At 49.8% G+C, this 13,978-nt stretch overlaps 1 protein-coding gene across 1 annotated transcript; it reads right to left on the bottom strand.

The window, feature by feature from the left end:
- Positions 1–3,202: 3,202 nt before the first annotated feature.
- On the bottom strand, positions 3,203–13,620 carry UNC5CL (unc-5 family C-terminal like). Its single transcript, XM_074936276.1, has 7 exons — positions 13,489–13,620; positions 10,877–10,987; positions 9,756–9,816; positions 7,355–7,361; positions 7,154–7,252; positions 6,453–6,550; positions 3,203–3,602 (listed from the first exon to the last, which is right to left on the bottom strand). Exons 1-7 carry the CDS (start codon positions 13,517–13,519, stop codon positions 3,215–3,217), a joined length of 795 nt encoding a protein of 264 aa, XP_074792377.1. The 5' UTR covers positions 13,520–13,620; the 3' UTR covers positions 3,203–3,214.
- Between the last annotated feature and the right edge of the window lie 358 nt (positions 13,621–13,978).

Here is a 13,978-nt window from a genome sequence, read left to right as displayed (position 1 = left end):
TATAGCCTGCAAAGTTGAGAGGATTGGGGGATGGGGTGGGGCATACAGACCTATGAAAAATCTGGAGGAGGGGAGGGAACTGCCCCCCTTACCCTATAGCAAATGACACCCCTGGCTGCCTGTGCTGTGCACAGAGCATTTCAATCTCTGGGTTAAACAATGCCACCAGTTCTTTCCCCCCCCCCCCCCTTTTTTTTTTCTTTTCTTTCCTTGAAAGGAACCCTCCTTGCTCTAAGGAAATGAAAACCCTACGAAGGGGGAACTTGGTTACAGTCCTTGCAATAATCCCAACCCACAAACCTGTGGTGAAAGCAGCCAGCGTGTAAAGATGCCCGTGATGGGTGGTGATGAAGTGGACTGTCTGAGTGTACGCTGGAGGCTAACAGCCTGCCTCCGTATCTCCTCCTTGCTCCTGGTCAGAAAATGTGGGTGTTTGTTGCACTGAACAGCAGGGGTTTCCCTGCAGAGTCCTACTGTAATGCTCCTCGCCATGGGATACTAACTTGTGGCCAAACCACTACAAAAGCAATACCTAGTACAGCATGCTCGTCCCCACAGTGGGGACAGGCAAAATTCTGGACCCGAGTGAGGGGCTCAGGAGGAGAGGAGGAGACAGGTGGGTGCTGGAAGAGGAATGCTGGGCAGTGATCTAGTTCTTACACGGGCGTGGGACGGGAGGGATTAATACAGATTGCTGGGTGTTGATCAGGTGCTGAACTGGCAGCCAGCTATAGAGGGGAAAAGCCATTTGAGCAGGAGATCGACTGTGGTTGAGGAACAATCCTTCCTGCCCAGCTTCAGCTCTAGCCCCAACCGTTGGTACCAGTGACCATGAGGTTTTACTGACTGTTGGAGGTTAGGCAGGGGTTGGTTCTCCCAAGGGGCTGTGCCTAGTAATCTGCCCTCCCCGCATGCCTCTAATGGACTCCTTAGTACGGCATGCCCACAGGGTTCCCATCTGTCACCCCTTCCTGCTGAATGTCCAGCCATCACAGTGCCCAGCGTAAGCTGTAAGCCTCAGTGGCAGCAGAAAGGTGGCTGGCAGGAAGCCAGTTATAGCTCCCTGATTCTCTGCCTTGGTCCCAGAGCAGTTTAGAGCAGCTTCCCCATCCCCCCCAGACTGTGCCAGCTGGCTCTGGTCCCCATAGAGGCCATACATCAGCTGGGGATTGTCAGAGCTACCATGCTTACCTCACTTCCCTTTCCTGTCCCTGATGTGCCTTTTGTGGCAAGGGCTGGCTCTGTGGCTGCTGGGGACTCCCGAGGAAGGGTCTTAAGGGAGCGGAGTGGCGCTAGGCATCTGGCCCAAGAACTCTTGTTTGGAGTAGAAACAAAAATAGAAGAGCGGGGAGATGTGAAAGCTAAATCAGAGCACTCGATGTGATGTGTGAAGAGGGTCAGGAGTTCAAGGGCATTAGCTCGAGCTACAGATCACATCTGACTCACCCATTCCTTGCAGCCACATCCCCAATTCCAGACGGCCGAGAATGGGGGAAAACGCAGTGACAGGCGGATTTCAGGAAGAAGCTCGTAATGTCCTGCCAGTCTGGCTTGCAGAGCATGGAAGGGCTCAACACTGTCCTAGAGGGGGACTTGTCCCTTGACAATCAAGACTGGTGGCGGCCCGCTGTGAAACTTTGTGGGTGTGGGATGGGGGGAGGGGTTACATGTATACTTGAAAGCCATACTGTAGCTATTACTGACTCTGTTTTGCTTTATTAATGGTTCCTGGAAAGCCTGTTGTTCCACAGATCACTTCCTCTGAGCCCTCCAGTGATTCCTGACTGCCCCAATATGACTGGGTAGCGGGGGACCTCCAGTGAGGGGATAAGGGGATACAGTACATGGGGAGCAGTAAGACACACATCATGCCGCCTCAAATGACGAGGAGCTTGCGGTATCTTCCCTCAGCATGGTGGTGGTTGTACCCCTGAAGAAGACATGGGTAATCCCCTTTTGATCCCCCCCATGTATGTAAACCATCTTTAATAATAGCTCAGGGGCAAGAGGTGTCGAACACATTGGGTTGTTTTCCTGGAAAACCATTTCCTTGCAAATAGTCTTTAAAAAAAATTATTTTTTTTTTTCCAAAATAAAAGTTATGTGCACTTACTGGTCTCCCTCACACTGGTGTGTGCGCGCACGTCTCATACATCCATATGTATAGTGAGGCTTTCTTAGAGGAGTTCTAGTCCACTTCCGCAGCTCTTGCCAACTCAGAGTGGGAGGAGGGATGCCTTTGCGGTTCAGGTGTTAGCCTGCAACTCGGGTTCAGGTCCCTACTCTCCCCCAGATTCTAACTGTAGATGGGAGATAACGATTCTCTCTCCCTCCCCGAGGGTGCGCTGGCCTAGCCAAGCCTATGAGGGCCTAAGGATGCCTGGTTGAGCAAGGCAGTTGCAGCTTGTGGACTGGACATGGGCAACCTGCAGCTAGGGTTCTAGAAGGCCGTGTTTACTAGAGCCAGACTCTGTCTATTCCCTACTCTTGCTGCATGGGCTAGGATGCCATCTCCTCCGCTCCACAGCAAGCCCGTTTGCTCACTGAGGGAGAGACCCTTGCACAAAGTACCAGCTTTCCAAAAAAACCCAAAAGCTGCATACTTGATGCTACTGAGCGGTAGCAGTTACAATGTCCCGAGCCACCCCCAATGGGGCAGTGCTGTCAAATTAAGGGACTGCCTTGGAAAAGCTGGGAGGAGCTTTCCTGTTTCCATTAACAGGAGCAAAGCTAGCCCACAAGGGGGATGCATACCCAGCGAGGAAGAGGGGTCCCAGCTCAGAGGATGCTTGGTCTCACGCTGTCCCCCAAACACAAGAGCTGCTGCAGTTCTTCACCTTTAAGCAGAACGACGACGTCCCTCCCCTTGACAGACAGAGATTGCCCTCTATGTACCCCGCTCCCCCTTCTGCTGCCTGGAAGCATGAGTCTGGTGCCCTCCCTTGGACACTTCGCTTCACTGGCAAGCCTCAGAAACGTCCCCCTCAAGCATGCCTACTAACCACATGGCTGGGAGAGAGCACAAGAGGCTTCCCAGACGTCAGGGAAGAACCAGGATGGCTGGGGAGTGACCACAGGCTGTAACGGGGCACAAGTGTCCGTGCATGGAGAAGCTGAGTCTAGCCAACAGGGAGGGAGTTGCAGGGCTCTCTGTGCTCCTGTTGCTCGCAATGGTGCAGGGGTGAGATTCTTCCAGCTCATTCCAGAGTCCCCCTTAGCATCTATGCAGCCTGCCTCCAGAATTCAAGTGGAGGGGAAAGCCAGTGCAGATTGGGGAGCACCAGCCACTGCAGCTCAGACATTCTCCTTTCGTAAGCTCTCGACGGCAGGATCCTTGTCCTAGGGGACCAGGCTGTGGGCTGCCCGTGCTCTTGCCATTCATGTTCCAAGGTCTGTCTATGCCTGCCTGGCTAGGGGCACTGGTGGCCAGCGTGCAACAGTGCCCGCTGCTTGTTCCATTCAGGAAACCTTCAATGACCAAGGCGCAGTCCGACCTGCCCATGGCCACCATGATGTTGTAGAGATCCCTCAGGTTCCCATTCTGCTCCTCAAAGACCTCTAAGATGGCAGCCGCAGGGCTTTGCTGGCATGCAAAATACCTGCCGAAAGGAAGACCAGTCAGAACATCCAGGCTTTCCACATGACTGCATTTGGACCAAGCAGAATCGGGGAGACGGTGGGGAACTACAAGGCTCAAATGGAGACAGTGGCTAGTGCAGGACTGGGACTCAAGCGACCTGAGTTCCACTCCCAGCTCTACCAATGACTCCCTCTATCCTTGGGCAGGTCACATCCCCATAGTGACTCCGTTTCCCCATTTATAAAATGGGGATAAATAAATCTCTCCTGCCCTTACAAAGCGCTCTGAGCTCTATACAAGTGCGAACTGTTCAAATCACAATTAAACGGGAGAGAGATTCATTTCTGAGCCAAAACTTTTCTCCCATGGCAACTTGACCAAGGATGTCATTCTTTCTATACAACGGTCCGAGTGGGGAGGCCAGTGGTTGCGTGTTTGCGTAGCCCAGCAGCAAACGGGAGCATGGGGCCTGATCCAACACCCATTTGCAGTCAGTGGCAAACCTCCTCTTGTCAAGGAGCATTGGAGCTGATCAGGGGAGATCAAATTCCTCTCCCACCACAAGGGAACCTCCAGTCAGAAGGGTAACCACTCAGGGCACTGGAGTGATAAGTCTAGCCTCTCTCCCCTCCAGTCAGCTGGCTGACCTCCAGAGTATAACCAGTCTTCCACAAGGCTGACAGAAAAGCAGATGAAAGGTGGGGAAGCCAACAGGCAGGTCCACTGTGGGAATAATTATTAACTTCAGATCTTGCAAAATCCTGTTTCTCTGGTGCATCTCTTCACTTGTTTTCTGAGAATCAGGCCGAGGATCCGTCAGTTCATAGTCCAGGTTTCTGGCTAGTGTTGTTTCACGTGCTGACTTTCCAAGCAGAATCCTAGCTGCCCAAGTTAGCTGGGACTCTGAACTAGTCTGTGAATAATCACAGGAAACAGATGCAACGCCTGCTCAGGACAAAACGTGGCCTGAGATTTTCAAAGGGGATTTAGACACATTCATTAAATAAAACCGCATTTAAGTCCTCTAGGACTGCCTGGAAACTCTCCGCCACAGCTTTTGCTGGGAAAAGCAGATTTCATCATTAACTTTCCACTCAGCTTGAAGCAGTAGCTATTCCAGTCGGTGTCTTCACCACTCTGCCTGTTGTCCGGAAAAAGTGTTTACTGAAATCCATAGAGCTTAAGGCCAGAAAGGAGCACCAGAACATCTCGTCTGACCTGCACATCACAGGCCACCAATATCACCCAGCACTCGCACACTAAACCCACCCACAGATGTGAGACCAAAATACTATAGCCCCCAGGAGACTGGGCTGTTCTGTGCCACAGGCAGAGAATAGGAGGGACTGAGATGCACCAGTGCTCAAGGCCCTGCAATGGCAAGGAAATGATGGAGAGAGACCCAGCGAATCCTGGCAAGTGACCCACACGCTGCAGAGGAAGGTGAAATCCCCCCAAGCTGGCCTGGGGAGGGGGCAAACAGACCACACAGAGTGATCATTTAGTGGTCCTGGCGCACACAGCCACCTTTTCTAACAGTGGCTAATGATTCCATATTCTTCCGGTTTTGGATGCGCAATCTTGACTAGGTTCTCAGAGCTGCTGAGCACCCACCGTGGCATTACTCCTGATGCATGCCCACCGTGGCATTACTCCTGAATCAGCCCTTGAATTCCCCTCTCGCTCCCGGAGCATGGAGCTGCTGGTGCCCTCAGCAAGACTAGCCCACAGAGCCCTATAGGTGTGGGGCCCAGATGCCAGAGTATGCTCAGGTAGGTGCCCCTCCCACCTTGGTCGCTTGCCCTGAATGGCCTTTCAGCTGGACTCTGTGCCACCAGAACCCCAGCAATGCAGCGTGAAGGAGCCAAAGTGCAATTCCATCATCTCACGGTAAGGGCAGCCTCTCAGGCTCTGCCTGCCTGTCCAGAACATCACACGGGCTCTCTTGTTCCCAGACTTGTTACATAGGGCCTGATGTTCGGTGGTGCTGAGCACCCACAGCTACCCTTGGCTTCAACGGGAGCTGCAGGTGCTCAGTCCCAAGTGAACTCTGGATTCCAGTAATTACTGAAGCCTAGAATGAGACAGAAGGAGATGTCCTCCGGGCCCAGTCTCCCATCTGGCTGAGATCTGGTGCACTACCCTCTCTGGCTCCCAAGGACACCCCCTCTGCCTGGCCAAGGACAGCTGCATAAGTATGTGCTGTGTCATCACCCCCTCGGCTCTACTGGCTGGGAGGATGGGGATCTTATCTCTGAGAGGACCACACCTTGCTGACTCAAGACAATCAACAAGGGAAATTGCTGGTGAAAACCAATGACAGAGGAACACGAAGGGGGATCATTCCAAGTGGCCAGTGTTATCGGCGGCAGGCCACACAGGGACATTTCTGACACATACAAGACCCAGAGCTGCCACTGGCTTCCTGGTGAAGAGCTAGCCTGGTTGGCAATAATATCTACCAGTAGCTGATAGCCGTGAAATGATGGTGGAGAGAGAGGGGTTACATGGTGGAGCTGAGTGATGGGAGGTAGGATGGAACAGGCCACAGGGGGCTGTAATTATGGTACTTAGCACTTATAAGGTACTTTAACTATTTACTATACACAGTCTTCCCCATTATTTTTCTTGAATATCAAATCCAGATCTCTGGGCTCCTGCTGTTTAGTTCTGCCCCCTTCCCTACCTCTCCTTTTATTATGAAACTACTACAGAACAGCATCCAAATACAGGGCCTTTGCCTTCCTGTTTAACACAAACGCAGTATTACTGTACTGTACTTGCCCTCACTGAGACCTGGTCCTACCTGGTCTCCTCTCTCCCCCATCCCATCCTGCTCCTTTAACCTGAGATGAGTCTTGCAAGTTATCTGATTTTCATCCCGCACATGCCCAGCCTGGATGCCAGCTTGCACCAGTTGTTCCCACTGATGCTATTTGGGTCCAGCAGCACCTGTAGCTGCTCAAAATGCTCGCGGGAGATTTTGGAAGGGAGAAAACACACAGCTCTTTCAGCATCACCCAGCCAGGTGGGATCACTGAAGCTGAAGGCCTGGTGCTAGCTCAGTGAACTGACTCTTCTGCACCCCAGCCCATCACCGGCACTGCTTTAGCTCTAGCTTTCTGGCTTGTCTCGGTCATAGAAGCCACCACGTCCCTTTGAGGTGGACCATTCATGGAACCCACTACTTGTGCCCATTGTGGGCCAGGCAATACTGAGGTGGACCATCGCCTCTGAGACGGAGGATACTGCTTCCCAGCTCCATCGATATGGATCTGTTTCTGCACCAGTGATTTCCACGCGGCTACGGAGTGCAAGTCTCCTGATCTGAGTTCATGGGTCCTTAGAACTTTGGCTGGTATGTGCCTTCAGATATGCCAGTCCCAGCCTATGTCACCCAGTGCGGGATACAGGCTAGGAGGGGAAACTCATGACTACCACGGTCCCTGCCTCCCCCAGTCGGAGTTGCTGTAAGGAATGGGGCAGAAGTGCTTTCGGTAGAAGGAGACTGCTCCCAGCCCAGCAGCCGCTAGAAGTAAGGTACAAATCACCTCTCTTCAGCAGACCCCATACTTGCCTGTTACAGTGAGGGGTGGAAGAGATTCTGGTCACCGGAGAGCCGCTCCCTGGGGCCTGGAATCTCAAGATTTCCACATACTTCGTCTCCAGGCCCTGAAGCAAGGGGGAAAATGAGAGAGACAGGGCAGAGTAAGAGTCATTTCGCTGAACTGTGCATGCGTGCCCTGGGGAACAGCCTTCCCAGGGCTGGCTCACATCCTGGCTCTGAGATTACTGGTGCAATGGCAGAGAGCTTGTGTCTGCTTCGTGCACACCAGTGCCAATATGCTGCAGCCAGTGGCCTTACGCTGATGGGGCTATGATCAAAATCAGCCCCAGAGCGCTAACAGCTTCAGAGTGGCGACTGAGTCAGCGAAAGCAGCCTATGGGAGGACTTTGTACCCGGCTGGTAATATCGCGCTGCTGAGTCAGGGCTGGGAATGAGGGTGCATGGAAGTTCACACGTGTGGCTCCTGATGCAGGGCCAGGAGTGATCGTGAATGCAGCCTGCCCTTGTGCCAGAAACGACTTCCTCCTCGCTCTCATCCTGCACTTACATACAGGGCCAGATCCTCAAGTGGTGTAAATCGGCATAGCTCCACTGCCTTCAAAAGAGAGACACTGATTTACACCAGCTGAGGATCTGGGCCTCTACAGCTAATGCTGTTCCCCTGTGCCAACTGGAGGACATTCCTCCCACACCTGCACTGAGCGCTGCTACCAACCCTTCACGAAGTTCTGCATGGCTAGTGGGATTGTTTCTCTACTCCAGGGGCAGGATTGTTCAGTCTTTTGTACATCCCCCACCCCACACACACACTCACGTGTTTAGTGGGGAGAGCATACAATTAATACGGTCCCCAGATTTGAAGCTGGCCTTAGTTTGCACTATGCCAGGGTATGGTGGGCACAACTGAAGCGTAAAACTCGCAGCTTTGGGCACTGAGGTTGGATGCAACTGTCTAGCCTGAATATAAAACAAAGGCCACCATCCTCTTGCCAGGTTAGTTGTGAATCAGAGCTGCTCAATACCTCCCCATCCCCTGGACATTGCAAGGGTATCTCTCGGTCTCTGAGTTTTCTATAGCACCCATCACTGTAGCACCAAAGCCTGTTCACTCCAGCTCCCACTGAAACATGTTACAGGGGCCTGGATTTAGGGATCCTACTTCTGGAACCCCTGTAATAAAAGTAGGCAATAAAGACTGGGTGCTGCTGAAGGAATAGAGTGTGAGGCGGTGCAGCCGGTGGGAAAGCCAATCCCCTCCGCCGGTGGAGCATGGCATGAATCCCTGGGAATCAGGGGGCTCCGGGCTCCATTTAACAATTGCTGGTGCAGAGAAGTGGGGCTCAGGCTCCTCCCAGTGCTAACAGCCTTCAGAAACCTCGCGGCTACAATATCCCCCAGCCCCTGCTCCCATCTTCTATAAATACCTTTATTGCAGAGCTGCCAGACTGGCACTTCAGAGCCATCACAGTGAAACCCAAGTGAGGTTACAATGTATTCCTGGTCATGCGATCTCATTCTGAACGACTGACTTAGCTGACATGTTTAATATACACATGCTACCCTGCCACCGCTCACTTTCTTTGTTCAGGGGAAGGTTAAATTTTACAAAAGATAAATGGCCCTAATAAAAAAGTCAACTGTCTCTGTAATCCATCCTGCCTCCTGCTTATAACACTAGCTTGGGCTTCTTCTCTTGAGCTGAATTAAGTTACCAACAGAAATAAAAGGTCACATCATTTTAATGATTCTTTTTTGACTAATTTAAACAGACACTGGCCTGGGCCAGAATTCAAGATCCAAGAACCAGGAATGCTGGGCAAGTCTGAACCCAGATCTGGGCATTGTGACTAGTTTCTTAGCTCTATCATGGGCCGAACAAAACCTCTGGATCTGAGCTGCCCTGAGTTTTGAGGCTGTTTGGAACAGATCTGAACTATTGCTACTCAGACCCATCTCTCACTGGAAATGGCATCTTTGGGTCTCAGCAGGTCAGATGGGCCGTGTGAAAGAAAACAGTGAAGCTTAACGCTCATTAGCACAGAGAAATAACCTCAGGCTGGTGCATGCTGGACAGGGAAAACCGTCTCCCCCTCAGCATGGGGAGGCTCAGTGCTTCAGGTATAACACAGATTGGCACATACAGATATTGCTGCTCAGGTGCTACAGTGATGGGCACATTATAAATGCCCAGAATAGATTGGGTAGGTAGATTAGCTAGATAGCGTATGTAGACAGAGTAAGTAGGTAAACAGTATTAATGAGGGAAGTAAAGAGATAATTAGGTATAAAGGTAGACAGGGAAGTACATTAAGTAGGTAGATAGGTTAAGTGGGTAGGAAGGCAGGGATTAGTTGGGGTTGTGTAAACAAGCATGTAGACAGAGTAGCTAGGTAGCTAGATTAAATTAGGTTAAACAGATTAGGTAGGTAGCTAGGTTCAGTAGACTGTTTGTGTAGGCGGGTGCTGGACTGTGTATGTACACAGGCAGGTAGACAGAAGAGATGGGTAAACAGGTGAAGTAGGTAGCTAGGTTCAGTAGCTAGATTAGGTCGGTAGCTGGGTTGAGCAGGAAGAGTAGCTATTTAGACCGAAGTCTAGAACTCACACTATCTGTGCCTTGTAACAATGACTTCATTGGTCAGTGCTGTCCATTCTTCATTCTGATTGGCTCAAATGGAAAGAAAATAAACAAGTCAAAACAGCAGTTCAGAAAAAACGATGATCTCAATAAAACCCCAACTAAACAGTTAACGTTCGTCATAATAAAGAAAAGAAACCTGAGCCTGTTTCTTTTTTCCCTTGCTTAGCAAATATTAAATACTTTGCCCTTCTGCAATGCCTTTAATCCTGCAGCCATTCATTCGTTAGCCCTGGCAACCCCCTGGGAAGTGGGTACTTATTGCACCCATTCTGAAGCGGTGAAACTGAGGCACAGAGAACAGATGTGATTTGCCCAAAGTCACAAAGGGAGTCCATGAGAGAGATGGGAATAAAACCAGTCCTCTGACTCATAGTCCCTTGCTATACCCACTAGATAATGTTCCTAGACCCCTGGGGCAAGGACTGTCTTTTTGTTCTGTGTTTATACAGTAGAACCTCAGAGTTACGAACTGACCACTCAACCACACACCTCATTTGGAATCGGAAGTACACAATCAGGCAGCAGCAAAGACAAAAAAAAATAAAAAAGCAAATACAGTAAGTACTGTGTTAAATGTAAATTACTAAAAAAAATAAAGGGGAAGTTTAAAAAAAGATTTGACAAGGTAAGGAAACTGTTTCTGTGCTTCTTTCATTTAAATTATGATGGTTAAAAGCAGCATTTTTCTTCTGCACAGTAAAGTTTCAAATCTGTGTTAAGTCAATGTTCAGTGGTAAACTTCTGAAAGAACAACCAGAACGTTTTGTTCAGAGTTATGAATAGTTCAGAGTTGCAAACAACCTCCGTTCCCGAGGGGTTCGTAACTCTGGGTTCTACTGTGCAATGCCTGGCACAATGGTGTTCTGGTGTGTTACTAGGGTCTCTGAGCACTCCAGCAATACAAATAATAAATAATAATAGAGCCCAGAAGTGAACCCAGGAGTCTGGTTTTCCAGTGCCCCCTGGTTTAACCACTAGGTGACACCCTTCAAAGAGACTTTTTAATTCCACGGGCTGCTCTGAATGAGAAATGGCCAAGAGCAGTTACACTGACAGAAACCACAGAGTCAGGCAAACTGCTGCAGACCGGAAGCTACCTGCTTCCTCCAGAAACAAAAGGAGCGAAACGGGCATTTTCCGTGCCCAATGTGGAGGTGAGGAATGGACTGGCAGCTGCTGTCATCCATGTTCTTCCAGCCTGCAATGGGCAAAGTGGTTACAGTCAAGCTCTAAAATGACACTGGTTCAGCATGATGCCTAGCATGACTTCCACTAGTAAAGGCCCTGTTTGGTCCCTAGGTTCCTTGAATCAAAGCACTGAAACTTGGCAGTGAGGTGCGTGACTCTGAGCACGACTGATTGTGCATGGGGATCCACACAGCACTCACTATGCTCTCGAGGTCAGATCCTCAACTGGTGTAAACCCATGCAACTCCATTGACTTCAGTAGGGCTACACTGATTTACACCAGCTGAGGACCTGGCTCTCAAAGTCCTTTCTTAGCCAGCACCAGGCTCCATGTAAATCACAGTCAGAATTTTCTCACAATTGTCCCTTCTCTGGTTGTTCCAAAGACCCAGTGAACTGCATGGAAAGATATTCCCTGGGCATGACATTTGGCAATGCACTCTTCTCAGCCCCCAGTCATTCATATCTAGGCACTATCACAGGTCAAAGTCTGTGGGCTTTTCTGGTTAGTTACCGGGAAGTGAAACAAGAGCTGGCACGAGCCAAGAATGCTGCACTGATTTTTATTGTCATCATAATTTTATTTAACAGCAATAAAATAAATACAACTTCTCAAGTCACAGATGAGTTTTCTTTGCTTGACACTTGTAGTTTTGTCACCTGCCTGGAAAAACCTCAGCATTTTGGCTGAGATTCAGTGTAATATCTAGTACCTGCTCCCTCTCTCATGCACAGCAATGGATTCACCAATCTCACTTCTTTCCTGTCTCTGATACCTATGATTCCCTGGGAACTGGGAGCACTGAGATACATGGACTTTGATCTCTCAGCAGAAATAGGAATATTGCATTACTCAATGATTCACAATAAAGATCCCTAATGTACCCTATAGCAACAGTGCATTAGTGATAAAACTGGAAGAATAATTCTTAACAGATTATTTATTAGACCAATTTTGCTTTTCCTCCTCATGAATCATCTGTAAGCAGATAACGTTTTATCTAATGTTTTATCTAACGTTCTCTGAACAGTGTCCTTGACTAATTCTTGCTGTGTTGCTGATTTGCAGGTGGCTTCTTGGAAGCATTTAAAATTTAGAATTTTTTGAATAGCTACATGGGTCACATGGTATCTTCCTCTTCTTTGATTGGATGCGCATAACTCTTTGTATCAGGTAGTCAAGGTGCATACCTGTGTAATGTGACCCGATGCCCCTGGATTGGGATTGAACCTTGGAGGTCTGGGTCTAAAAGCATGAGCCTGTCCTGCCTGAGCGAAAAGATCCAACTCTGTTAGCACGAACCCAGTAATGGGCTCATAAACCTCTATGAAAGGAGACAGCACTACATTGTGGCAGGGTGTGTTACACTTGTATTTTACAAATTCACAATTCCCTCTCTGGGAATTGCCCGATAGTTGCTTGAAATTTGCTCTGTTCATGGACATCCCTGACAGTCAACTTGTTCGCTAGACTATTTGAGGGAAGTGAACACAAGACAGGCGTGAACCCGGGCAAAGCAAGTGTGTATAAGAACTGGGAGGAAGAGTCACAGAACACTGTTTGCAATATCTGCCCAATGCTCTAGGGTGACCGAAGTTGTGCTAAATCAGGGCACTGGTGCATTCCGCGTGGATACTAACCCTGCACTAAAGGACTCGGATGCTGTTCTCACTCAGGATTTACACCATGAATCTCGCTGGAGTTATTCCTGATTTGCATTGCAGAATCAGGGCCAAAGTGTGGACAGCTGAAATCAAAGGGGGACAGGATAACTCAGGGCTTTGGTAAAGGGCTATAAGAACCAAATGTGGCTCTTGGACATGCCAATGAAACGGTACTAACTCCAGTATTATGAACAGAACCACACGTCTTCCAGCTGGGAATCTCAAAGCAACTCACAGCCCAGCCTCCCACGGCATGAGTGAGGCAGGTCAGTGTTATGATCCCCATAGGGATCGCATCTCCTCCTGGCCTTCCAGCCCACAAGGAGCAGCTGCTTTCTGCCCCAGCAGGTTCCGGGCCCTGCAGTGAGATTCCTTACAGACCAGCACATGAGGGAGACTTTCTTATTGCTCTGAAGTGTGTCTCAGGAAAGCACCAAGCACCACAATACGCATTATATAGAGTTACACTGAGGTACAAGGCCAGTTAAACAGCTGGATAAGCAGCCTCATTTCTAACGGGGCTGAGCCATTGAAGCCAATGGGAGCTCTGGGTACTTAGTACCTCTGAAAGTCAGGCCACTAATTCAACTCTCTGAATATGGATTTAAGTGCCTGATTTTAGACACCCTCCTGGAAAATGCTGCTGGAAATGACTTGCCCTAGCTCACACCACGAGTCAGTGAGAAAGCTGAGGCTAGAATCCAGGTGTCCTGAGGTTCCAATCTCCTGCTCTAATCTCTAGATAACACTGCTTCCTAACTGGTCCCACAGATCGGAAAGCTGGTTGGGATGCTAAGTATGGTGATGCAAAGCAGACATTTGGGAAGGCAGAAGAAAAGCACTGACCTGAAGTGAGAGAGGTGTATCCTGCATTCATCACTGGTGGTCTCTGCCCTCATCCCTTCCCTGACCCAGACGGGATGCCAGGTCTTGCTGCTGAGGAGATCAGTGTTACTGGTGCAAGCCCGGGCCTGGGTCGCGTTCCCTGAACAGTGCTTGAACACCAGCAAGCAGGGCTTCTGGAAAATCTGGGTCCCATGGGGCCTGCAGTAAACAAGAGGACTGATGAGGGCCTCTGAGCCGGAGAGCTGGGGAGAGTCCAATAGGTCCCAGACTAGCACCAGGGAGATCTTTTCTGGCCGTCCCAGGGCCACTGCCCCTGCAAATCACAAACAGCAATGCTGATGGGCTAAGTATTTAGCAGTGATTCTATCAGACTCTATCAGGCTCTGGCTTTCCACCCTCCCTTTGTTCCTCTCCAGTGATGCAACTCATAAGATTACTCACCGCAATACCTTAAAGTGCTGGTGCTTCCTTTAATTAATGTTGACTTGCT

This window comes from Natator depressus, chromosome 21, assembly GCF_965152275.1.
Source record: "Natator depressus isolate rNatDep1 chromosome 21, rNatDep2.hap1, whole genome shotgun sequence".
Classification (NCBI taxonomy): domain Eukaryota; kingdom Metazoa; phylum Chordata; order Testudines; family Cheloniidae; genus Natator; species Natator depressus.
The sequence above is the reverse complement of the archived record's forward strand: the minus strand, read 5'-3'. Positions and strand labels throughout refer to the sequence as shown.

Excerpts from the sequence above, each read along its gene's own strand:
- UNC5CL (XM_074936276.1), bottom strand. The coding sequence starts at position 13,519 with ATGAATGCAGGATACACCTCTCTCACTTCAG. Across the intron at positions 6,551-7,153 it reads CCCCTCACTGTAACAGGCAA|CATTTTGAGCAGCTACAGGT; the intron begins GTATGGGGTCTG and ends ATCTCCCGCGAG. Across the intron at positions 3,603-6,452 it reads GGCATGTGCGGGATGAAAAT|CAGGTATTTTGCATGCCAGC; the intron begins CAGATAACTTGC and ends TCTTCCTTTCGG.